General features: G+C 32.8%; 1 protein-coding gene across 1 annotated transcript in view; it reads right to left on the bottom strand.

The window, feature by feature from the left end:
- Positions 1-14,806: 14,806 nt before the first annotated feature.
- The window catches only part of LOC149252108 (cytochrome P450 750A1-like), a 37,466-nt gene continuing 25,344 nt past the window's right edge, over positions 14,807-26,928 (bottom strand). The window contains exons 2-4 of the mRNA XM_089454077.1: positions 15,319-15,887; positions 15,113-15,220; positions 14,807-15,007 (exon numbers count right to left, since the gene is read on the bottom strand). Of these exons, the coding sequence (XP_089310203.1) occupies positions 14,807-15,007; positions 15,113-15,220; positions 15,319-15,887 (878 nt within the window). The remainder of the gene's footprint in view (positions 15,008-15,112; positions 15,221-15,318; positions 15,888-26,928) is intronic.

The raw sequence follows: 26,928 nt of genomic DNA, 5'->3' as shown, positions 1-26,928 counted from the left end.
TTTGGAAAAAATCACATAGGAGCAATTTTGTCGACGCGTTTCGAACCATCCAGTGTGGTTCATCTTCGGGAAAAGATGATGAATCAGATCCAGGCATTGAAATAAATAGGCGAAGAGAACAACTAACTAGCCGTTAGAAAAAATAGCTAGTTTGACTAAGTTATTTATTTTCTATTTTATTTCTATTTTTTATTTTAATTTGTTTAATTTTAACTAAAAATGATTTTAATTATTATTAATATTGTTATTATTATTTATTTATATTTTTTTCATAGTTAAAATGTTGTAATAAAATAAATAAATAAAATGTATAAAAATGAATAATAATTATAAAAACAAAATAACGAATTTAGCCCTTTATTAATATTAATTATTATTATAATATAGATATTATTTATCTAATAAAATCATAATATGGATATTATTTAATTTAATATAATAAAGATTTTATTAAATTTAATAAAATTATAATGAAGACATTATTTAATTTTATTATTATTATATAGATATTAATTTACATTAATATCTATATTATTTAAAATATATATATATATATATATATATATATATATATATAAAAGAGATCAGGGCAGGGATCCAACACCTCTTGATGATCCAACCATCATCTCTGTTAAGATTAATGGGCCTTTTTAAAATTTCTAAGGCCTCTCTGAATTTATGATGATGAAAATGGTGAACCCCAGCTATGATTTTAGCCTCTTCTATACATATGAGATGATTTGTATTTTCTACATGTTCTGCCAAGGCTTAGGAGCGAGACCTCCCATGGTTGATGTCCGCAGCATGTTCACAAATCCTCTAATTTATTGATCGACCAGTCTCTCCAATGTAAGGAGTCCCACAAGAAAAAGGAATAATATAAACTCCCTTCACATCCTTGGGGTTAACCAGGTCCTTGACAGAGTGAAGAGAACTTTGAGTAGTGAAAAGGGGTCTGAAGGAATAAGGAATATTATATTTCTTCAAGATCTTTGTGATTTTGTCTGTGGTCCCCTGAATAAAAGAAATATGAAGCCCATAAATTCGATCCTTGGGATTGATCCTCTTCTTAGGTCCTCTTTCCACATTATGGAAAGCTCTCAGACCTTGGGATTTTTTATAACCATTCTTTTTAAAGACATTAAGGAGTTGGGCTATTTTCATCATCAATATGATTATCATCAGAAACTCGTAAAGCCCTAGTGGCTAAGGTGTTGAGAACACCTAGCTTTTGGGCCGGGAAATGATGGGAATTTGCATGAAGATATGGCTCCATGTGAGTTTTATTTCAAAAAACTTGGGAGAGAAAGAACCATCCTCCTTTTTTGAAATGAGAACATCAAGGAAAGGAAGGCTACCATCAACCTCAATTTCCACGGTGAACATTATGGAATCTAACTAATTGTTAAGGTGATGGAAAAATAACTCTAACTTCTCTTTACCATGAGACCAAACTGTACACGTGTCATCCACAAACCTTTTACACAACTTAGGTTGGAAAAGTGTCGATGACAAGGCTTTGGATTCAAATAATTCCATAAAGATATTGGCAACCACAGGGGAAAGGGGGGAACCCATAGCAACACCATAGGTTTGTTCATAAAATTCTCCCTCAAAACTAATGAAAGTAGAGGTAAGGAAAATCTTAACTAAAAACATAGTATCAGGATCCATGATACAATTAACAATGTCAATAGCCTCATTAATAGGAATATTACTGAATAATGAGACCACATCGAAACTAACTAACATAAAATTCTAATACCCTTTAGAAGAGGCTAAAGTCATAGCTAGGGTTGATCATTTTCATCATCGTAAATTTAGAGAGGCCTTAGAAATTGAAAAAAGGCCGATTAATCTTAACAGAGACGATGGTTGGAGCATCAGCGGGTGTTGAAACCCTACCCTGATCTCTTATATTTATATATATTGATATATATATATATATATATATATATATATATATATATATATATATATATATATATATATATATATATATATATATATATATATATATATATATATATATATATATATAAGGGCTAAATTCATTATTTTATTTTGTAAAATAAACAAAATTATAAATCGATTTAACTAACTAAGTAGGTCATTACTCATTTCTTTTCTTTTTTTATTATTTCATACAATAATATTAATATAAGTCTTTCAAAATATTTTTGAAAATTTAAATAAGAAAAGTTTATTACTTAGTACTTAGTTTACTATCAAATTAGTTGTATACAAAAAATTCCATTTAATCAAAAAGAAATTAATATAATAAAACAGACTAATTAATTGAATAACTAATTATATTTCCCTTGGTCTCGTCTGGTTACCTAGTCTAATGTAGTCATTTCCTAGTCAAATGTAGCCATTCTTGGTGAAATATAGTCGTTGGATGATCTTCTCTCCTTATTTATCCTATAGCCATGGTCTAGTTCTTCAATTTGACCTGACGATGAACCACACTTGTTGGTTCGAAACGCGTCAACAAATTAATTATGATGTGATTTTCCCAGAAAAATCTTCTCAAAACCACATTAATTGTTGTTCTTTTGCAAAGGAACAAATATGGAGATGACCAACCCATTGCCTTTTTTAGCAAGGTTATGAGAGATGTTGAGCTAAAGTATGACATCATTGAAAAACAAGCCTACTCATTAGTTCAAGCTCTGAAATCCTTTAGAGTCCATCTCCTTGACTCGTTTATAATTTCCTATGTGCCTAATAGTTTTGTCAAAACTGTTCTAACTCAGCCTGACACTAATGGAAGGAGAGGGAGATGGATAACTAAAATTTTAGTGTATGATCTCATCATCAAGACTACCAAACTGATAAAAGTTCAAGGCCTCACCAAGCTCCTTGCTGAATCCAATTGAAAGATATTAGGAATAAATTATTTTTTTGACATCCTAGCTCAGAAGAATACATAAGAAACTTCTACAACCCCTACACAAGAGAACCCACAAGAACCTTCTGAGAACCAAACTAAGAAGAATCCACAAGAACCTTCTAAGAGCCCAACTAAGAAGAATCCACAAGAACCTTCTGAAATCTCCACACAGGAGAATCCATAAGAACCTTCTACTTCATCTGAGACAATTTTGATTCACATTGATGAAAAAAAATTGTTATCAGATTGGAACTTTGACATTGTGAACTTTCTTAGAGAATTTGAATGTCCAACTGAGTTTAGCAAAAATCAATGTAAAACACTGAAATTGAAAGTTGTTAAGTATTGTATTGTGAATGCAAATTTGTACTGGAAGGATCCTCTTAATATCCTTCAACTTTTCCTAACAAATAATGAAATAGAAGGGATCATTAATGAATTTCATGCAAGAATTTATGGATTCCATTATGCCTGGAGGGCCACAACATACAAGATCTTAAGGGCAAGGTTTTATTGGCCTACTGTTTTTTCACAGATAAGAGCAAAGGTTAGGAGTTGTAAACAGTGCCAAATGTTTGCTGGAAAGTAGAGATTAGCAACTCTTCCATTGGTTCCAGTCTTAGTCCAAGCACCATTTTGCCAACGGGGAATGGATTTCATTGGTGAAATTCATCCTCCATCAAGAAATCAGCACATATGAATATTAACTACTACAAACTACTTTACCAAGTGGGTAGAAGCCATTATGTCATAAATGCAACTGATACTGTTGTGATCAAGTTCATTGAAGAATATATATTGTCTAGATTTGGATCCCCTCCACAAATAGTGACACATAATGTACAAGCATTCAAAAGTACAAAGATGATTGAGTTATGTGAGAAATATCAGATCTTGTTGCATCATTCTACACTATATTATCCATAGGGAAATGGACTGGTAAAGTCCTCAAATAAAAGCTTGGTGAAAGTAATAAGGAAAATATTATAGGATCATAAAATGAGTTGGGATATTCATTTTATTTATGTTCTTTGGGCCAACATGATTTCACCGAAAAGCTCAATACATAAATCCCTTTTTCATCTTGTTTATGGAAAAGAGGCAATATTTCCCACACATATAGCTTTCCCTGCTTTAACGTTTTTGCAAGAGTGAAATGAAGATGCTGATGGCTTCTCTCAAAGAATAAATTTGATCATAGAATTAAATGAAGATGGAGATGAAGTACAATGCAAGCTCAAGAAATATCAAAGTAAAATGAAAAGCTTGTTTGATAGGAAATCCAAGGAAAGATATTTTAGACAAGATGATTTGGTACTGAGATGGGATGCTATGAGAGAAGACAAAAGAAAACATGGAAAGTTTGAAAATGTTTGGTTAGGACCTTTTAGTATTGCTGAAGTCAAGGGTAATAACACTGTATTCCTCATTTCATGTCAATGGGAAGTAATTGAATCACTATATTCAGTATTGAGAGGTTTCCATTCATTCACGTTGTATTATAGTGGAGAATTTTATTTTACATGCAATGTGTATTTGTCTCTACAAAAGATGACATTAGTCCGAGGAGAAGGAACATGGATCTGTAAGTTATCTGCCTACTGTAGGAGGAATCAGTCCCCATTTGGAGCCAATGTTGTAACATAATTTATTTTTGGTAAGTTTGTTGTTATTTTATAAAAGAGGGTATAAAAAATAAAGAAAAAAATGAAATATGAAAAAATAGAAAAATCAAAAGAGATGAAATAGAACCCCATCAAAATAAAGTCAAAAAAATTTGAATAAGTGTGCATGTTTAAAGTGGCACTTCATGAAAAATGCCATTTGTAATAATAAAGGCGTGTGTGCAGTTTGTTTTTATGGCATAGCCCTTTCTTCTTATCTGAATCAAACTATTTAATATTGATCACATCGTTTAAATTTTTGTTATAGTCTTGAGAATTAATTCAATCAAGAAGTTTGATCTTGGTTGAAATTTATAAATTAGGTTAGATTAGGACAAATAAAAGGTCTAATATGCTTAAAAAGTGGCCTAAAATCTTATAGATTAGGTTTAGAATGGTTGATTAGTGATTTATTAATTCTTATTAATGTCAATTACCCTGTTTAAGTGGTGATTAATGATTGAAAAGGGTTATATGTAAATGTTTTTAATCAAGCTCATATACAAAAAAAATGCTTATCGGAAAGTGTTAATGGATGAAATCAAATCAACAGTTGAAGCATTTCCTGCCCAGATCAACAGTGGAGGAACGCTTCGCACCCCCCCAGCTATGAAACGAGTTAATGGTGAGTGGGGCTACGAAAAATGGTTTCTGCCCATGCAGGCCCCTCGCCTACCTGTTTCCCTCTCAATGTTTTGCACCACCCTCCCCCCCCCTTGTGCTCTAAACTACTTACTGCTACCCCCCCTTCCGAAATATGCTATTCCCAGTCCCACCTCTTCTGATACCACCTCAACATATGATCCTTTTGCACCACCTTCATCCAATGTGCCACGTGTCTGCCACTATTTTCATAATCGTTCCTGATAACCATTCCTGCTATCCATTGTCGAATAAATGCTTATTCCATTGCTGAAGAAATGTTTTAATTGTTCCACTGTAAATGCTTATCTGTTGCTACAATCCTTTCCTGTTAAGTCATTAATTTTCCGATTAGCCCGTTATTAACGACTTCTGCTGTAACAATAGCTTAAATTTCCCTATAAATACTCATTGTCCCCATTACAACTGCTTTTCTTACTATTATGATACTTCTAAATTATTCAATTTTCCTGCATATTTTCTATTGAGCCAACTATGCAACTTGAATCATTGTTCAAGCTATCTTTGTTGTTTTATCATATTGCCATTTCTGTTAAACATTATGGCTCCTAGGAAGAAGGAAAACCCTTCCACTGGTTCTTCCTCAACATAGGAAAACCCACAAACTCCTGATTCTCTTCACCTAGACCATATCCCATTAACCAACCAATACTTCAAAATTATAGATAACGATTGTGAATTTGACATGCTTGAATTGCACAACTGGCTCAGAAAAACATACCTTGATTCAGAGGATGAAATAAACCTATTGGAATCATACCTTCCTATGTACATATTTCCCAAAGCTCATTCTTTCCCTGATTTGGTTATTTGGTGTCAATCTAATTATAATCCCTTGCAAAGAACAGTAGTGGCTTAGAATGGTGATATTCTGATAACCATCACTGCTAAAGCCATAAAAAAATGCTTTTGATACCTGAGAGTGATTCCCTTAGATTTTTCTTCCCTGCAGCTCTGATTTACCTATATCATAAACTTACATTCCCTTAAAGAGCTTAGATCCTTGAGATTTTTCTCCCTAAAAATGCTGACCTTCCCAAGAAAAATCCTCCTTACTCAGCATCCATGTTTCTAAAGAGAGCCAAGCAAATTATTTCCCTCATTTCCTGCGTGGTAGGTTACCCATGAGATCAATGGGTAGATGAGGCTATCTTAGGATATTTGTCTACGTTTTCAAAGGAAAACAAGCCTACCTTCATGTATAACTACAATCAATTTTTTGTTGATGTTATGCATGAGCAGCTTATGAATATTACAACTGGAGGAGTATTCAAATACTCTTCGGCCTTATTTCACATGTCTTTTTTCAGCAGGGAGACAAATTACCCATTTTTTTACACAAGCATGATGAGAAGCAAGAAGATCAATCAGTTATTCATTAGACCTCGTTGATCAGGTAGAACTCAACTCAATTGAAATTTGCAGATTTCATAGACTGTTTCAGTCACCCAATAGCACAACTTTTTAGCGGTCAAAGTGAACCAAGGATGAATCTCGAAATCAAGAGGATCTTTCACCTTAGTGATCAAGTCAGAACAGGAGACTGCTACCTATACCAGAAATACATAGAGATCAGAGTATATGGGTGTGTGTTGTCTCCATACAAGTTTCCAAAGTATGTTCCAATGAGAATCTTCTCTTTGAAATATATTAGGCAAATGATGAATAGGGATGAGTTGCATTTCATCTCAGGTAAGATAAAATCACAGTTTAAGCTTAAAGCATAGGGTGGGTCATTCATTTGCAACATTGGATAAGCTCGCTCAGAGGCAGATGCCATACACAAATATATGTGTTTTCAACCTAGCTTCACTTGGTCCTATGATCCATTCAATATTATTTCAGATTTATGGGTGGAACTTAAGTCTACTCCTTATAATCACACACCTAGTCCTGAAATTGAGAAATTAGAAATCAGGAATAGTGGGAAGAGAATACTCTTCAAGAAGCAGAGGAAAAATTCTTGCCTCCTTCTACTCATCCGACTCTAGTTTCTCAATCTAAGCTAAATCAAATGCCACTACTACTACTACAACTTAAGGTCAAAAGGAGCCTATTGGAATCAATCTGGATGATTCACAGGTGTCTATAGGCACTAGAGGCCTATAATTACTACTCCTTCTTCCTCTTCCACTTCATAAAATTTGCTAGAAATTACTCACTCTATTGGTCCAAGTGAAATAGAGGAGTCTAATGTTTTCACTAACTTTCTTGAGATCAAGCAAAAGAATGAAGCTTTAAAAGCTAATGTCTATGTGTAGTTCTGGAATCGGAATCAACATAGGTTATTGAGAACATTTGACAGTGAGAAGGGAAGAATGAAGATGGCCTTTCTCCAGGATCAAGTACCTTTTCCCAAGGGTTTTGCCGATTATAAGAAAACTATATTCTCATTTTATGCCATTCAAATTCATCCAATTAAGCAAATGGACATGCATAGGCAGGTTGGTGAGATGTTGTTCTCAACCATGACCAACACTGCTATGGCATTGCCTAAGCTTAAAACTACTCTATCAAATGTCTAGTCTCAATTGAAAATTGAGAAAATATCATCTCTGCCCAAGGATAATAGGGTTAAGTTATTGGTGGACTTAGTCATTAAAATAGGATATGACCCTAACGATGTAAAATAACCAAAAGATATAATCAGAAGAAAGAACAAAGATATTGCAGCAATGAGAAAATAGTTGAATGCCTTCTATAGAGGACCCTAAGACTAAGGAAATAACAGAGACTGAACAACATAAGGAAGAAATTCTCATACTAATAACATAGTAAAATGTATAGACTAAATCCATGGAGGAACAAATTGAGAAGTTGCTTAAAGAAAAAGAGGAATTTACTCAATTATCTGTAGCCCCCATCACAACTATTCTATTACATCTTCATTAGCCATAGGGGAATCTGCATGGACAAAAGAGGATTTGAACGAAATCTCACAGGAACTCATTCATAAAAAGCAAGAGAATGAGAGGCTCCATAAGAAATTTTATAGTTTGGAAGCACAAAAAATAAAAAATGACAGTTTTTATGTTGGGGAAATGTAGAAAACACGCAGGTTGAATAGAAGGATTGGAGAATTGCAAAGTCAGTCACCAATGGCACAAACCTTGGCCCAAGCCAAGGAAAGCATTTGGTCAAAAATTAGTCAAGCCATAACTGGAATATGGCCATCCGTTTAGATCATTTTCGAGCAGGAGGAACTCATCAACAAATATCAAGTAGTCATTGATGAAGGGAAACAATTGCTTAAAGATAAACCTAGTGAGGCTACTGATATGATCAGAGTTCTTAATTCAAAGAGCAGGACGGAGTTGGAGCAGATACATATTTTAGACAAAACAAAAACCATTTTGGAGATCAAAAAGGTTGTCCAAAATAAGAACTTGATGACACAACTTGAAAAAAAATGTCAATTATTAAGGACCTATGTTCAAATATTTCACTTTAATATTAATTTACTTAATCAGAGAGGATTGCCAGGATTAGTGGCTCCAAATGATAGTCTTATTAGTTTAGAAGATTTATTCCATAAACTTTACAACAAAGCAACTGATAAATCAAGTTTTGCAAGCATAAAAGGGGACAGGGAAGCAAGCATTGGAAATATTTTGACTTGACCATTAAGTATGAAATAAAACATCTTTCTATAAATAAGCCCACTTTTGAGAAATATACAGAAGTAGATGAAGCCTACAGGAAGTTGGTGAATGTCACCAGACCAAGTGAAGAAATATAGGATCATTTCTATCAAGTAATTGAGTAACTTTCATTTTCAACCAACACAACTCGGCAACACTTTTTGGGGACCAGTCATCAACAAATTCCTAAAAGATAGTGCCACCACTTACAGTTTTTAATTTCCCATTATTTTGTACAATTTTCGTAATATTTTGTAAGAAATATCTATAGCAGATATTTATTTTTGTATAAGTAACCCCTCATTCGAGTTATTCTGAGTTGAAACCTTGTATGAACATTGAAAACATAATTGTACCTGAGATGGAGAATTGAAAAGCTAATGAAAGGATCCTGAATTTGCCTACTATAGTTCTATCTTCTTGTAGGTTTTCACATGTGTTTACTTCATTATGTATTGCTTCATATATGGAATTCTTTATGTAGAGAACTGGGTAAGATCATACTGAGTATTAGTCAGTCTTAAATTCCCTGTGAAGTTATCAACAATAACTAGGCACTAGCTTATAAGACAATTTGTTATTACAAACTCCCCTATATCAATTTATTGTTGCACAAATCTACATTCGTTTGAATATATTTTGTTCTACAGGAAATGTTGTTTTCCCGTATTCTTTGCTTATAACCAATTAAATATTAGGTTTGAATTTTTATCAAGTTATACCATTACATATTCTGCTATTCATTCACTTTAAATCAATTACATATAGCTAGACAAATAACATCCCTTTCATCTAGTTGAGTAATTGTTAAGGCTTAAGAACCTGTTTTAAATAATTCATATCATTGGTCATCCATAAAATTTAAAACCAACAAAAATATTTTAGATGCTCTGGGATGAATAACTAACCTAAAGTCATATCAGAGGATATGAGAGTTAGTGGTGACGATCGTAGGCAGGAGACAGAGATGGAGATTATTGGGTCAATGTAGCAATGACCATGATTACACAAGATGATTTAAATGGAGTCTGTCATTGAGTTGTGCCAATTCATCCCTGTGGTTCCTTGCATGCTACAAGGAACTAAATGAATATTAGAGCCTCTGGGACAGGATATTTCTTCACAGAAAGGACAAGAACCTTGTTGGAGTGTGTAGGTTGACTAAGATTTAATTCTCAGCACAGAGAATCACATAGTGATCCATTCTCCAAATTGATTTTTGAGTGGCTGGGGAGGACAAAATTCTCAGAAGCCCATGCTTCACATGTAGTATGATTACAGTAGTAGAATTCAAGAAAGAGATGCAAGAGAAGGATGAATATGCCATGCAGGAGTACACTTGGGAAGTGTGAATAGTAGAGTGATGGCTGACAGGGACTCCATAGTTCTTTGTGTGACAATGAAATAAAACCTAGGATTGCAGTTAAGCAAAGGTGGGAAAGCAACATTGTGGCCAGTGAGTTCAAAGGAGAGGTATGTGTGTGTGCATTGCTGAGGGGAGACTGAGTGAGCATAAGCTACAGAGAAAGGAAAAGAGTGCCTTTGCAAAGGAAAAAGGCCCAAAGTGTGCTAAGACTACTGTGTGAGGCCGAGGAAGCCTGTGGAATAAGAAATTAGGTGGAGTGCATTGAGTGTTATAGTGTGAGGCCAAGAGAGCTTGTGAAAAAACAAAGGGTTGAGAGAACAAGGACGATGTTGCATTATGGAAAGCAATTTTAGGGTTGTGTGTGAGTGACTATTGTTGAGTAAAATAGTGGGATGCTACAGAGTGAGTAGAGGGCATAGTGCAACATGGGATATGTAGAGGAAACATTTTTTAGGAGAACATAAATGATATGAGGCACAATAGCTACCATGTACATTGACCAGTGAGTTTCCTTTTGAGTGTGCGTTGGAGCATGCATGGAGGAAGTAGGTGCTTCCATCTCTAGTGGGTGTATGAGAAGTCTTAGGGGTTGGTTCCTCCTACAAGTTGGTGCTTGCATAGATCGAAGGAGTTGCGAGTTTGTGTTTGCAACAAATACATGAAGTTGGTGCTTCAATTGGTGCTTCTGGTAGGTTGATCATGTGTTTGCATAAGGAGTGAGTTGGTGCTTCCTACTAGTGGGCGCTAGTAAACAATCAAAGTAGTTGGTGCTTCCTGTGAGTGGTGGCACACAAACATATTAATGTAATAAAGTAGGTGCTCTAATTTTTACATCAATAACAACAACATGCTTTGGTGGTTTTTTTCCTGAAATGATTTCCATGTTAAACCTTTGTGTCATATTTGTGACTCTCATGATGTGTATGCTTCTATTGATTCATATGGTTACTGTTATGGTTTGTTAATGGTTTCTCTCGTTTAGTGGATTCCAAGTTTGAATGAGTAGCGAAAAATCTATATAAAAATTTAAATTAGAATTAATATTGATTTACCCCCCCTTGCCTCTTAGTATTAACATTGCTTCCAACAATTATTCTTGGGCATTCGATAAATCAACGCTCCTCCTGTGTTTCATGACATCTACTTAACCACCTCTTGTGGATCTCTTAACTCTGGTGATGCATTTGTTTACTAACACCTGTAGGTTTTGGGGTAACGATAGTCGTGATTCTAACAACTAGTATCAGAGACAAAGGTCCCGAGTTCGAATCACACTTGGTTCACATTGGGGGCGAGATTGTTGGACATTGGATAAAACAACACTCCACATGTGTTTTGTTACATGTGCTTCACCACCTTTTGTGGATCTGTTAAGTCTGGCAATGCATCCATTTACTAACACCTGAAGGGTTTTGGTGTAACAACAATCGTAATTTCAATATTGTTAGGAAACATTAACAAAGAGGGGTTAAAAAGAAAATCAAAATATATGCAAGTTAAAGGGAAATTTCCATTAACTGTTTAAGTCTGTATATATCATAAAGGACTCTAAATAAGGTGAAATGCAGTGAGAAAATTATATTGATAAAATATTTTAACATGTAGGAGTAGGGGAGTAAACTACAACGTTCAATTAAACAAACCATTAACAAGAAATTATAGTGGGTAATTTAATATTTTGAATAAGTTGAGCCGAGTGTACAAGGAATATGTTGATGATAACTATGTCAAAAGGAACGAAGTCTCTTGTTTTTAATCTAACAACTATACCAAGAAAATAGAAAATCAAAGTATTGGTACATATACATTTGTAGATCTAAAGAGAATGCAATATCATTATATAGCAGATGAGGAAAAAAATATTTCACATGGACGTCTTAATGCTATATAAAATAAAATATCCATTGTGAGTTACGAGTAAAATATTTTAATATAAATTAATATTGACATATATTTAATAACCTATTATTAATAAAAAATCAAATTTAATGTCAATTGATTAAGTCACTCAATACACATGTTATGCAATCTCTATAATATTCAAAAATACAATTTAAATAATAAATATTACACATTGTTTTTTGCTCTCTAAAATAAGTTTGCACCTAAAGAAATTGATCCGTGTGGGCTCACGTTATATCCATACTTAAGATGGATCTATGCTAGTTCCACAACCCATTATGAAGGGATGTGTAATTATGTCTGTGTTCAACCCCCTTATTAACACATGTTCGTTTAAAATAAAAATAAAATAACAAATGTGAACTACAATAAATAAAATATAATAAAAAAATGATATACATATTAGTTAGTTTTATTTAAAAGTATTAAAAAAAATTATGATCTTGCATTGGACTGTGGTGAAGTTGTATAGTTCTTAAGATTTTTAAAATCTTTTATTACAATACTTTAATAAACTATTTGAAAAAACATGTTCACTAATTTGTTTCAATATCAACTCTCTCTCTCTCTCTCTCTCTCTCTATATATATATATATGCAATAAAAGGGCTAAGGAATTTGAATATTGATCATAATAAAATATTTCTGAGTAATTAAAAGAAAATTAATTACTTCTTAATAAAAATAATAAGGGAAAGTTGTGTAATTCATTTACTTTTTAATCTGAAATTAATATGTATCATAAAAAGTATTATTAATAATAACATAAATTGCAAAAATTGAAATTTTAGTGTCACTATTATATATTTTGGCCATTTTTTTTCCATCAATTTTATTTGAAATCAAGTAATTATGCATTGGAATTGCAATCTTATGAGATGTACTAAAAAAAATGGAAATGACCAAGTAAATTTTCAAGATGTTAAAGCTTTTTATATATTCTAAAATACAATTTAAACAAGCACTACATAGTAGTCACTCCTCCTGGTTTGTTTAAATATAGCTAAATTACATTAAAAATAATGAATTCAAATTAGTGGTAAAGACCCCCTCTATGCAATTAAAGAGCAAGGTCCTAATTTCAATGCTTATGCAAACATATCTTTAATTTACATTTGTACTACATTAGTCATTGAATTCAAGGTTGTCTATCTAAATCAAGAATTATATATTTTATTTCTTAAAATTTAAACCGAAATATTCAATAATATTTTTTAATATAACCATTAATTTATAAAAATACAATTTTTTTCCGCATGTGGTAGGTCAAGCTGCAACGGCCGTGGAAATGAAGTCTCACTGAATTATATAAAATTTATTATATATCATAATATAATATTCATAAAACTTTGTAACTTTGTAGCACATCTTAATTAGTGATTGAGATGTTTTGAAGTGATATCTAAATTTTGGGATTATATATATATATATATATATATATATATATATATATATATATAGATATATAATGTATAAGAATTTTTCTGGAAATCACCTTTTGGTCGAGGCATTTCGAACCAGTGATCCACACTATGGGTTGACTTCTTATGTTAAACAATATTTCCAAATTTTAAATTAAAATTATTTTTGGAATAATAGAAATATTTAAAAAAAAAAAGAAGAGTTATTAATTTTAGAATATAAAATATTATTTTATATAGAAAATAAAAAACATATATTAATATAATATTCATATTAAATAGTAGAGAATTAATAAAACATCATTTGTATTTATTTAATAAATATAATAAAACAAGTTATATTAGTATTATTGAGCCGAGAGGCTTATTCTATAGGTCGGTGTCAGAGGATGTGTAAATTTTTCTTTTAGTCTATAGAGTGAAACATGCTTCTTTAAAATAAATGTAAATTATACTTTAAATAGAAAAATAGTGTGAATTATAATAAAAAATGAATGTGGTAAAGTAAGTAGAAGTAAAAGATGTTTAAACTTTATGCTTTTAAAAAATATTTCAACAAGTTATTTGAGAATCTATGTTAACTAATTTATGTAGATATTGTTAAAATAAAATATTTTAAAATTGTATATAAAAAAATATGAAATGTGAATTATCAATAAATTTTTTAATATAAATTAATATTAATATATACTTAAAAATATAATAATAATAATAAACCATTTTAATTTGACAAATGTGATGTACATGTTATATAAAACATTTTATTGTCAATTATATATATAATATATATCATTTGAAAATAATTATGAAAATATCATAAAAAAATAAATCTATTTGATTAAAAAATTTATCTCATCTTATTTATACTCTATATAACATTCAAAAATATAACTTGAACAATGAAAAACTATACATTATTTTTTGTCAGTTTAAATATATTTATACCGGGAAAAATTTGATTCATGTCAACTCATCTTAAATCCATAATAGAATAAATCTATAATTATATAAAAAAAGTGGAATACCTTCCTACCACAATAAGAAATTGTAAACTGATTGTGCACTTGTATATTTTAAAGTATTCTTCGAAATAATACCGACAAATATAGAATTTCGATCAGCCGTGGAGAATATGGAATTTATTCCTACCAAGACATAATTAGATGTAGCAAATCCTGTAGACAGAAGTGAAATCGTGCGTGGAAAACTATTGCAAATAAAGAGAAACAGTGCCTTTGTCTCCTACGGTTCCGTTTATAATCGGAGAGTCTCTTTCACCACACAGTGGAGGTATTTCATGCTTGCCAAATCCGACTCCTTTACCCTACCATGTTTGCCAACGACCGATTCAATTTCTTCCTGCAATCTCGTCATTGCATTGGGATGTCTGAGCAGCTCACTAATTGCCCATTCAAACGTAGTGGACGTCGACTCCAGGCCACCCACGAACATGTCCTACACACATACACATACAAATCCAATTAATGCAAAATGATGATGGACTGAAGTTCAAGAATGAGGATGCCAAATAATATAAAAAAGCAGAATCCCAAGATATACAATCACAAGGGCCTTGATGGTTTCCCGTGTGATATTGGTGTCCGTCTCAGCCATTCGGAGCAGCACACCCACGAAGTCTTGAACGCAAGGCTCTGCGTCTGCGCCTTTCTGCAAATTGAAATGATTGAGATTAACATGCTCGTTTATCATTCTCTCGACGAATCCATCGAATGCTTTACGGAGCTTCTTGAGGCGTTGATTGATACCTTGCAAATCAAGCCAATCCACATACGGAATGAAGTCATCTCTACCATCAGATCCTTGAACCCTTTGAATTCGCCACCCAAATCACCGTCACTAAATTTCCTCCCCGCCAGTATCCGCAAAATTATATTGGAGTTGACAGTAGTGACGGCCTTGCTCACATTCACGCTCAGTATTCCGCTCTTACTCTCCTCCCATATTGATTGGATCATGGCAGACACCTCTTCCTCTCGCACGTGCCTGAAGGTCTCGATTCTTTTGGCAGTCAGGAGTTCTAATACGCATATTTTTCTCACATGCCTCCAGTGATCTCCGTACGGAGAGAACCCCACATCTTTACAATCGTAGAACATTAATCTCCCAGCAGCGGTTGGTGGTCGGCTGGCAAAGATGAAATCATGAGTTTTGAGAAACTGTTTTGCTGTCGCAGAAGAAGAAACTACGACTGCAGGGACGGAGCCCAAGCGGAGAAACAAAATGGGACCATATTTCTGAGCCAGGGCTTTAAGATTACGGTGAGCAGGCAGTTTCAATTGGTGCAGATTTCCGATGATGGGCCATGCAGGGGGGCCTGGTGGCAATGTGGCACTAACCCTTCTCTTGTGCAATAACCATATGAAGAAGAAAGGGGAGAAAATACAAAGAATGCCTACTGTTAATGTTAATGCAGGCAAAGCTAGAGACACCCTTTGTAAGTAGTGCACTCGCTCTATGTTTGGAAAGGAAGGTGCTCTCCTCTCCTCTTTAAAGCCGTCAATATGTAATTCACAAAACTACCGCAGTTGAAGGGGTAGTTCAGTGGGTCGGTGTGGAATTTAGGTTTTTTTTTTAAATATATTTCATAATGGAGTTGTTTTTAGTATGATTTTTTTATTGTCTTGGAATTTGATTGAAAAAAAATTGAAATGACATTCGCATTTGTGTTATTTAAATTTATTTTTTAAACAAAAACTAAAAACAACTCCTTTATTAATTTACACGTCGAATATCTCATTTCTTCATCTGCACATCGAATATCTCATTCATCAGTGTACGATATAAAAATAAAAACAGAACATCAAATGTGTCATTCAGCCGCATACGGTATAAAAATAAATAAAAGCAGAACATCGAATGCGTCATGCATCCGCGTACGATATAAAAATAAAAATCCGCGTCATGAATGTGGTTGATGACCACGACCAAATGACATCATAAAATACTTTTATTCATATTTAAAAGAAATTCTCTTACCATCGATAAAATATTGAATATCTTTTTAAATATATTATTATAATAAAGTTCGAATATATTTTTAAATATGTTATTATAATAAAGTTCTTGTTGATGATGATATCATGGATGACGTTAATGATAATGACCATGATCAAAATAATGATGATGTCAATTTTTTAAATATTTAATATAAAATCAATTGATATTAAAAACACATGGTAATGATGATGAAAAATACAATGATGATAACATTAGTAAAAAGAGGAAGAGGAGGCGGCGGATAATTCAATTTTCTTAAACAAGGTTTTTGATGTTGATGTTGACAATATATTTATATTAGTATAAGCTAGCTAATGATGACAATGGTTATGTTTAATATTCCTTTGATGATCATGATGATATTCTTTTGATGATCATGATCATGATGGTGACAATGAAACTGATTAGGAAGAGGAGGAGGACAAGGATGATGGCAATATGTGTTTATTAGTATAAGATTGCTAATGATGATGGTGATCATGCTTAATATTCCTTTGATGATCATGATGATCATGATAAAGATGATGACAACAAAAATGATTAGGACATCCCCATATAAAAGGAAAAATTTGGGGTTCTGAATTTCAACCCTTTACAACCTCATAACAACGTTTGATGTGGAGTTTGGTGACATTTGAATCTGTTCATTGCAAGCCCATTACGTTTACATTTCCAAATCCTATGATATCCTAATATTCATCAAGTATCCAAAAAAAAACCCAAATCCTAATAGAAAATGTTTCCATCTAAATGTCCACGAGAGCACTAACACATGTAGGGGGGTTTTAAGACAATATTTAAGACAATTTTTGAGTCAATTGTCTTAACTTGAGACAAAAACAAACTTGTGTATTGTCTTAAATATTATCCTTAAGTCGATGTCTCAAAATTAGTGTCACAAAATTATTGTCTTAAAAAATTGTCTATATAAAGACAATATAGAACACATATTATTATTGTATGTATAAAGACACAGATAAATTATTCTCTTGAGAGATAATTTTATTTGTCTCTCTAGGGAAAATTTCATTTGTCTCTCTACAGACAATTTCATTTTCCTCTCTATAGACACTTCAATTTTGTCTCTTTAGAGATAATTACATTTTTGTCTCTTAAGGGACAATAGTTGAGATTAAAAACATATTGTCTCTACAGAGACTATATGTCCATAATTCTGACAATTGTCTCTCTAGAGACAATATGAAAAGATATTTAAAAAATAAACAAAATCATTTTAAATGTTCTTTAAAGGTGGTTTCATCATTCAAAGTTCCCAAATAATGATTTTAATTACCTTAAATAATTTTTCTTCATGGAAAAAAAGAAAAGTTCCAATTTTTTAAAAGCTAACACCAAACTCATTTTAAATCTAAATGAAAAAACAATTTCCAAAACTTAACAATTCTTGAAAGCATCCTTGAAAATAATAAGGCAACACACTTATATTTGTTGGAAATACATTCATATAATTGAATTTGAACATGCAAGAACCTCATTTGGAACGTCATTTCATGAAATTTTATGAGGCAAAAGAAAAATGTTCAAGATTTCTCCATCCTACAAGAGATTTTACTCTCTAACATATAAATCCAAAAGCTTGAATCACATTAAATGGTGGAAAATTAAATTTATATCCAGTGGTTAGCTCCACATTTTCAATACCCATATATAATTGGAATTGGCTTCCTTGATAACAAAAAGTTGTAAGAATGTATATGCATTCGAATCTACAGTTGATTGGGAATCCTGTCCTAATGAAGGTTTTACAAAAGATGGAAAATCGATACAAGTCCTCGCAACATGATATAGGTCAATTCTCAATCTATTAGTGACCTACAAGTTTATCTCCTCCATTACTTGATCCGGATTTCAAAACAAATGAAACAGATTATAGATATAACCATAAATACAAAGATGTGGTAGAAATAACACTTCATTTCGTTAATATCAAATACTGAAATATGCTTGCAAACATAATGGAAATAAGACTAGCCCGGGTGATGGTAGCTTATCTCTAAAAGGAGATATGGCGGCTACATGCCTCTGAACTATGTTATAATGAGTCTCCAAGGCCTATTTATTATTTAGAAACAATGGAAAACCTTAATGTTAATGCAGGCACAGGCAAAGCTAGAGACAGAGGCAAACTATGAAAAGCCATATCGGGCACACCCTTTGTAAGTAGTGCACTCGCTCTATGTTTGGAAAGGAAGGTGCTCTCCTCTCCTCTTTAAAGCCGTCAATATGTAATTCACAAAACTACCGCAGTTGAAGGGGTAGTTCAGTGGGTCGGTGTGGAATTTAGGTTTTTTTTTTTAAATATATTTCATAATGGAGTTGGAGTTGTTTTTAGTATGATTTTTTTGATGGTTTTGTGTTGGAATTTGATTGGAAAAAAATTGAAATGAAATTCGTATTTGTGTTATTTAAATTTATTTTTTAAACAAAAACTGAAAACAACTCCTTTATTAATTTACACGTTGAATATCTTATTTCTTCATTTGCACATGGAATATCTTATTCATCAGTGTAAGATATGAAAATAAAAGAGATTCCGGCGGAGGAAATTGAAGGTTTCATTTTGCAGAAACTAGCTATCAAACTTCGGATGCCAATAAATACTTGCCGGATTTCGACAATTTTCAAAAAATCGCTTTATAAACAACTGCATAAAAAAACAAAACATCAAATGTGTCATTCATCCGCATAAAAGCAGAACATCAATGCGTGATTCATCCACGTACGATATAAAAATAAAACCAGAATTTAGATAATAAAAATAAATAAAAGCAGAACATCGAGTGCGTGATTCATCGGCGTACGATATAAAAATAAAACCAGAATTTAGATAATATAATATAATATAATAAAAATGACCAATTTCAAATAATTTATTGCTTCTCGTAAGATTTGCACAAACGAGCGCAAACGGTCATAAATTAATTTACTTGTTTGACTAACGTCCTTACTGACGTTGTTTGTTTGATAACCTTTTAAAATATTTAATATATTTTAATAGTTGATGATCACTTTATGATAAAATAGTTGATATTTTTTAAATTGATGGGGTTGATGACGACGACCAAATGACACCGTAAAATACTTTTATTCATATTTAAAAGAAATTCTTTTACCATCGATAAAATATTGAATATCTTTTTAAATATATTTTATAATAAAGTTGTTGTCCATGATGATATCATGGATGATGTTAACCACAATGATCATAATGACCGGATCAAAATAATGATGATGACATTTTTTAATATTTAATGTAAAATCAATTGATATTGAAAACATGACATGGTAATGATGATGGAAAATATTGAATATTTTTTTAAATATATTATTATAATAAATTTGTTGTCCATGATGATATCATGGATGATGTTAACCACAATGATCATAATGACCGGATCAAAATAATGATGATGTTATTTTTTAATATTTAATGTGAAATCAATTGATATTGAAAACATGACATGGTAATGATGATGGAAAATACAATGATGACAATATTAGTAAAAAGAGGAAGAGTAGGAGGAGGATAATCCAATTTTCTTAAAACAAGGTTTTGGATGTCGATGTTGACAATAATGATGATGACAATATATTTATATTAGTATAAGCTAGTTAATGATGACAATGGTTATGTTTAATATTCCTTTGATGGTCGTGATGATCACGACGATATTTCTTTGATGATCATGATGATGACGATGACAATGAAAATGATTTCGGTGGTGTGGTATTTGAGGTTCTGAATTTGGATATTCCACAGTCTTCATTTTTACGTTGTCGACGTTTCAAGTCTAGAACAAGACTCATCATCATTAGGAAGAGGAGGAGGACAAGGATGATGGCAATACATGTTTATTAGTATAAGCTTGCTAATGACGATGGTGGTCATGTTTAATATTCCTTTAATGATCATGATGAATATGATGACAACGAAAATGATTAGAACATTCCCATATAAAAGGCAAAATTTGACGTTCTGAATTTCAACCCTTTACAACTTGATAACAACGTTTGATGTGGAGTTTGGTGGCATTTGAATCTGTTCGTTGCAAGCCCATTATGTATACATTTCCAAATCCTATGATATCCTCATATCCATCAACTATACAAAAAAAAATCCAAATCCTAATAGAAAATGTTTCCATCTAAATGTCCGCAAGAACACTACTACATGTAGGGGGGTTTTAAGACAATATTTAAGACAATTTTCGAGCCAATGTCTTAACTTGAGACAAAAAGAAACTTGTGTATTGTCTTAAATATTATCTTTAATTCAGTGTCTCAAAATTAGTGTCTCAAAATTATTGTCTTAAAAAATTGTCTATATAAAGACAATATAGAACACATATTATTATTGTGTGTGTAAAGACACACAAATTTTTGTCTCTTGAGAGATAATTTTATTTGTCTCTCTAGAGACAATTTTGTTTGTCTCTCTAGAGACGCTTCCATTTTGTCTCTTTAGAGATAATTACATTTTTGTCTCTTAAGGGACAATCGCTGAGATTAAAAGCATATTGTCTCTATAGAGACTATATGTCCATAATTCCGACTATTAGAGACAATATGAAAAAATATTTTTAGAAAATAAACAAAATCATTTTAAATGTTCTTTTAAGGTGGTTTCATCATTTAATGTTCCCAAATAATGATTTTAATTACCTTAAATCCTTTTTCTTCATGGAAAAAAAACGAACAGTTCCAATTTTTTAAAAGCTAACACCAAATTCATTTTAAATCTAAGTGAAAAAAACAATTTCAAAACTTAACAATTCTAGAAAGCAACCTTGAAAAGAATAAGGCAACACACTTATATTTGTTGAAAATACATTCATATCATTGAATTTGAACATGCAAGATCCTCATTTGGAACTCCATTTCATGACATTTTATGAGGGAAAAGAAAAACGTTCAACATTTCTCCATCCTACAAGAGAGTTCACTCATTAAACATATAAATCCAAAAGCTTGAATCACATTAAAGGGTGGAAAATTAAATTTATATCCAGTGGTTAGCTCCACATTTTCAACTCCTATATATAATTGGAATTGGCTTCCTTGATAACAAAACATTGTAATAATGTATATGCATTCAAATCTACAATTGATTGGCAATCCTGTCCTGATGAAGGTTTTAAAAAGATGGAAAATTGACACAAGTCCTTGCAACATGATATAGGCCAATTCTCAATCTATTGGTGACCTACAAATTTATCACCTCCATTACTTGATCCAGATTTCAACAGGAACGCAACAAATTATACATATAACCATAAATCCAAAGATGTAGTAGAAATAACACTTCATTTCATTAATATCAAATACTGAAATATGCTTGCAAACATAATGGAAATATGAATAGCTCGGGCGATGGTAGCTTATCTCTAAAAAGAGATATGGTGGCTACATGCCTCTGAACTCTATTACAATGAGTCTCCAAGGCCTATTTATTATTTAGAAACAATGGAAAATGTTAAACATCCAAAAACCTAACCCTACGAGATGACGTGCCAAACTATGGGCCCCGTTTGGGTAAATTAGTACACCAACTTCCCGGGGTCGTAACTTTGGAATATGATCTCCGTTTGACGTGCACAATACCTCGTTAAAAGAAATTTCGGAGGACCACAACTTTTGAGTGAGCTGTAAAAGTTCAGGACTTGAAAAACTGCCAAAAATAGTAAATTGTGCTACAAATAAGGAAACTTAAAAACTAAAAGAAATAATGCTTGGGGTCCAAGTGGAAAAGGCAAGTGGCCACCAATATCCACCTGGATCATTCCTCCCCTATTAGGAAGCAATGGTCCCCATTTCTTTTGAGTTCCTCCATAAGATGAGGAAACTTCTACTGAAATTGGTCCCTGGTGAGCCACTTGCCCTGGTGAAGGAGTTGGACTGCTTTGCCAACTCGATATAGTTTGATCATTTGTTGTCAGGTTTCCTTTATCTATTTGTCCATGATATGGTCAGTTGTGGCTTGTTCCATGTAATATGGATTTAACTTTGTAGGTGTGAGCTGTTCTACAATGTTTCATGTGTCTAGCTATGGTCGTAAGTATGGTCAAAGGCAGTCCACATGGACCACTAGGTGCAAGCCAAGGAATGGGGGGATGTTGAGCTCAAATGCATTGTCTCCCACAGCCTTGGTAATGGTGTAAGGACCATATCAGAGTGGTCTGAGTTTCTGATAGGCTCTAGTGAGGCGTTCCTGTTGCAAATGCAATTACACTTTGTCGCGCACTTGAAACTTGTGTGGCACCCAATGTTGATCATGTCGCTACTTGTACTTGGCATTTGATTTCTCCAGAATGTCGTGAACATGCTCACAGATATGTTGGATGTGCTCAATGAATTTGTTTGCCTTATCGGTTTCTGACTAGACATGAACCCAATCTATCAGAGTAGATGCAAATGGATGGCCACATCAATGGGACATAGTGGCTGGAATCCCAAGCCCACCTGAAAATGGTTTTGGTCAGTCCAGCTATGGAGAGCTTGGTTATAACTGTTCTGGACGTAGGGGAGGCTCTCATCCCATGGGCATGGATACTTTGAGTTGCACATGTGTAGAATGTGTACCATCGTCTTGTTGACGACATCTGTCTGGCCATCAGTTTGGGGATGGAAAGTTGTGGACTTAGTGAGCTTGGTGTTTAGCATCGACCAGAAAATGGACCAAAATGTAATAAGGAATCTGTTGTCCCAATCAGAGATGATAGACTCTGGCATCCCAAAGTGTACCTACACTCGTTCAAAGGAGAGTTTAGCAGTGGCTTCCGCCGTGATATTCTTCTTGCAGGTCACCATGATAGCCATCTTTGAGAATCTGTTGACAACCACAAAAACATAGTCGTTTCCATGCTTAGTAGAAGGAAGGGCTAGCATGTAATCCATGGATACGGATTCCTAAGGTCGATTAGGGGTAGGCAGCGGAGTATAGAGGCGTTGCTTCTTGATGGTCGGTTTGGAAATGGCATAGGCAGTGTAGGATCTAATGTACTTCTCGACATCTTGTCGAAGATTTGGAAAATAGAAATACCTCTATAGTACTGCCACCGTTTTCTCGACCCCAAAATTCCCAGTAACCCGACTGTAGTGTGCTTCCCAAATCATCTTAGCATGCTCGCTTGAAGGAGCGCAAAAGTGTACCAAGTGGCATAATAGGGCATCTTGGAGGTGAAAATCTCGAACTTGCTGATGCTCCAAGAGCGTCTGGTATGTGTGGACGAATTTTGGGTCACTTTTCTAGATAATTGGCCAATTAGAAGTCTCGTGCCCACAAGAGTTGAGCACGGTGGTTAACACCATGATCGGTGGTTAACTGAGGCAATCTGCAACATTATTGGTGTTTCCCTTCTTATACTTGATATTCAAATGGAACTGTCGCAAGTATGTGGACTACTTCTAATGGAAATCATTCTGCAACTTCCCTTGCATCTATTTGAACTGTAGGTGTCAGTGGTCTGTGTGGATGACCATTTCCTTCCCTAAATTGTAATGCTTCCATTACCGATAGGCCTGCACAATGAAATACATCTCTTTGTCATAAGTGGGATACTTTCGGACTGTGTCTGAAAGTGTGTCATTGTGATATGCCATTGGATGTCGTTGTTGAGTAAGGACTGCCCCAATATCATAGTTAGAGACATTTGTCTTTATCTCAAATGGTTGTTGTAAGTCTAGTAATGTGAGCACTGGTACAGTGTAGAGGTAATTTTTCAACTCTGTGAATGCCTTCTGTTGAGATTCAGACCAAAAGAATTTTGCTTTCGCTCCTCCCTTGGTGACTTGACTCAAGGGCCAAGTGATATGACAGAATCCCAACATGAATGTGGAGTAGAAATTGGCAAGACCCAGAAAGCTACGGAGCTCTATCAGAGTGGTTGGAGCTAGCCAATCCCAAATGACTTGGATCTTGGCTGGATCCACATGTACTCCCTGTTCATCAATAATGTATCCCAGATACTAAACATCGGTCATGCCAAAAATGAATTTCTCCAAATTAGAACATATCTTGTGTTGTCGCAGTGTTTGGAGAACCTGTCGGATGTGGTGGAGGTGCTCTTCCCAACTCTCGCTAAAGATCAGGATGTCATCCAAGTATATCACCACAAATGAGTTGGTGAATGGCCGCAAGATGTCATCCATCAGCCTCATGAAAGTTGCAGGAGCATTCGTCAACCCAAAAGGCAGAACCAAACATTCGAAAAGGCATATCTACACATCGAATATCTCATTTCTTAATCTTCTCATCGAATATATCATTCATCATCAAATGTGTCATTCATACGTCTACGATATAAAAATAAATAAAAACAGAACATCGAATGTGTTATTCATCCACGTACGATATAAAAATAAATAACAACAGAACATAAAATTTGTCATTCATCCGCGTACGATATAGAAATAAAAACAGAATTTAGATAATAAAATATAATATAATAAAAATGACCAATTTCAAATAATTTCTTACTTCTCGTAAGATTTGCACAAACATAGCGCAAACGGTCATAAATTAATTTAGTTGTTTGAATAACGTCCTTATGGACATTGTTTGTTTGATAACTTTTTAAAATACTTAATATATTTTAATAGTTGATGATCACGACCAAATGACATCATAAAATACTTTTATTCATATTTAAAAGAAATTCTCTTACCATCGATAAAATATTGAATATATTTTTAAATATATTATTATAATAAAGTTCTTGTTGATGATGATATCATGGATGATGTTAACCACAATGATGATAATGACCATGATCAAAATAATGATGATGTCATCTTTTAAATATTTAATATAAAATCAATTGATATTAAAAACATGACATGGTAATGATGATGAAAAATACAATGATGACAACATTAGTAAAAAGAGGAAGAGGAGGAGGCGGATAATTCAATTTTCTTAAACAAGTTTTTTGATGTTGATGTTGACAATAATGATGATGACAATATATTTATATTAGTATAAGCTAGCTAATGATGACAATGGTTATGTTTAATATTCCTTTGGTGATCATGATGATCATGATGATATTCTTTTGATGACCATGATGATTATGATGACAATGAAATGATTAGGAAAAGGAGGAGGACAAGGATGATGGCAATATGTGTTTATTAGTATAAGATTGCTAATGATGATGGTGGTCTTGCTTAATATTCCTTTGATGATCATGATGATCATGATGAAGATGATGACAACAAAAATGATTAGGACATCCCCATATAAAAGGCAAAATTTGGCGTTCTGAATTTCAACCCTTTACAACTTGATAACAACGTTTGATGTGGAGTTTGGTGAAATTTGAATTATTTCATTGCAAGCCCATTACATTTACATTTCCAAATCCTATGATATCCTAATATTCATCAAGTATCCAAAAAAAAACCCAAATCCTAATAGAGAATGTTTCCATCTAAATGTCCACGAGAGCACTAATACATGTAGGGCGGTTTTAAGACAATATTTAAGACAATTTTTGAGTCAATTGTCTTAACTTGAGACAAAAACAAACTTGCGTATTGTCTTAAATATTATCTTTAAGTCGGTGTCTCAAAATTAGTGCCACAAAATTATTGTCTTAAAGAATTGTCTATATAAAGACAATATAGAACACATATTATTATTGTATGTATAAAGACACACACAAATTAATTTTCACATCAAATATCTCATTCATCAGTGTAGGATATAAAAATAAAAACAGAACATCAAATGTGTCATTCATCCGCATAAAAGCAGAACATCGAATGCATGATTCATCCGCGTACGATATAAAAATAAAACCAGAATTTAGATAATAAAAAAAAATAAAAGCAGAACATCGAATGCGTGATTCATCCGCGTACGTTATAAAAATAAAACCAGAATTTAGATAATAAAATATAATATAATAAAAATGACCAATTTCAAATAATTTGTTGCTTCTCGTAAGATTTTCACAAACGAGCGCAAACGGTCATAAATTAATTTACTTGTTTGACTAACGTCCTTACGGATGTTGTTTGTTTGATAACTTTTTAAAATATTTAATATATTTTAATAGTTGATGATCACTTTATGATAAAATAGTTGATATTTTTTAAATTGATGGGGTTGATGACGACGACCAAATGACACCGTAAAATACTTTTATTCATATTTAAAAGAAATTCTTTTACCATCGATAAAATATTGAATATTTTTTTAAATATATTATTATAATAAAGTTGTTGTCCATGATGATATCATGGATGATGTTAACCACAATGATCATAATGACCGGATCAAAATAATGATGATGTCATTTTTTAATATTTAATGTGAAATCAATTGATATTGAAAA

The sequence above is a fragment of the Pinus tabuliformis genome, chromosome 7 (genome assembly GCF_031772625.1).
Source record: "Pinus tabuliformis cultivar Carrire ecotype Pingquan chromosome 7, CPIR1, whole genome shotgun sequence".
Lineage (NCBI taxonomy): Eukaryota > Viridiplantae > Streptophyta > Pinopsida > Pinales > Pinaceae > Pinus > Pinus tabuliformis.
This window is presented reverse-complemented; position numbering and strand designations above follow the sequence as displayed.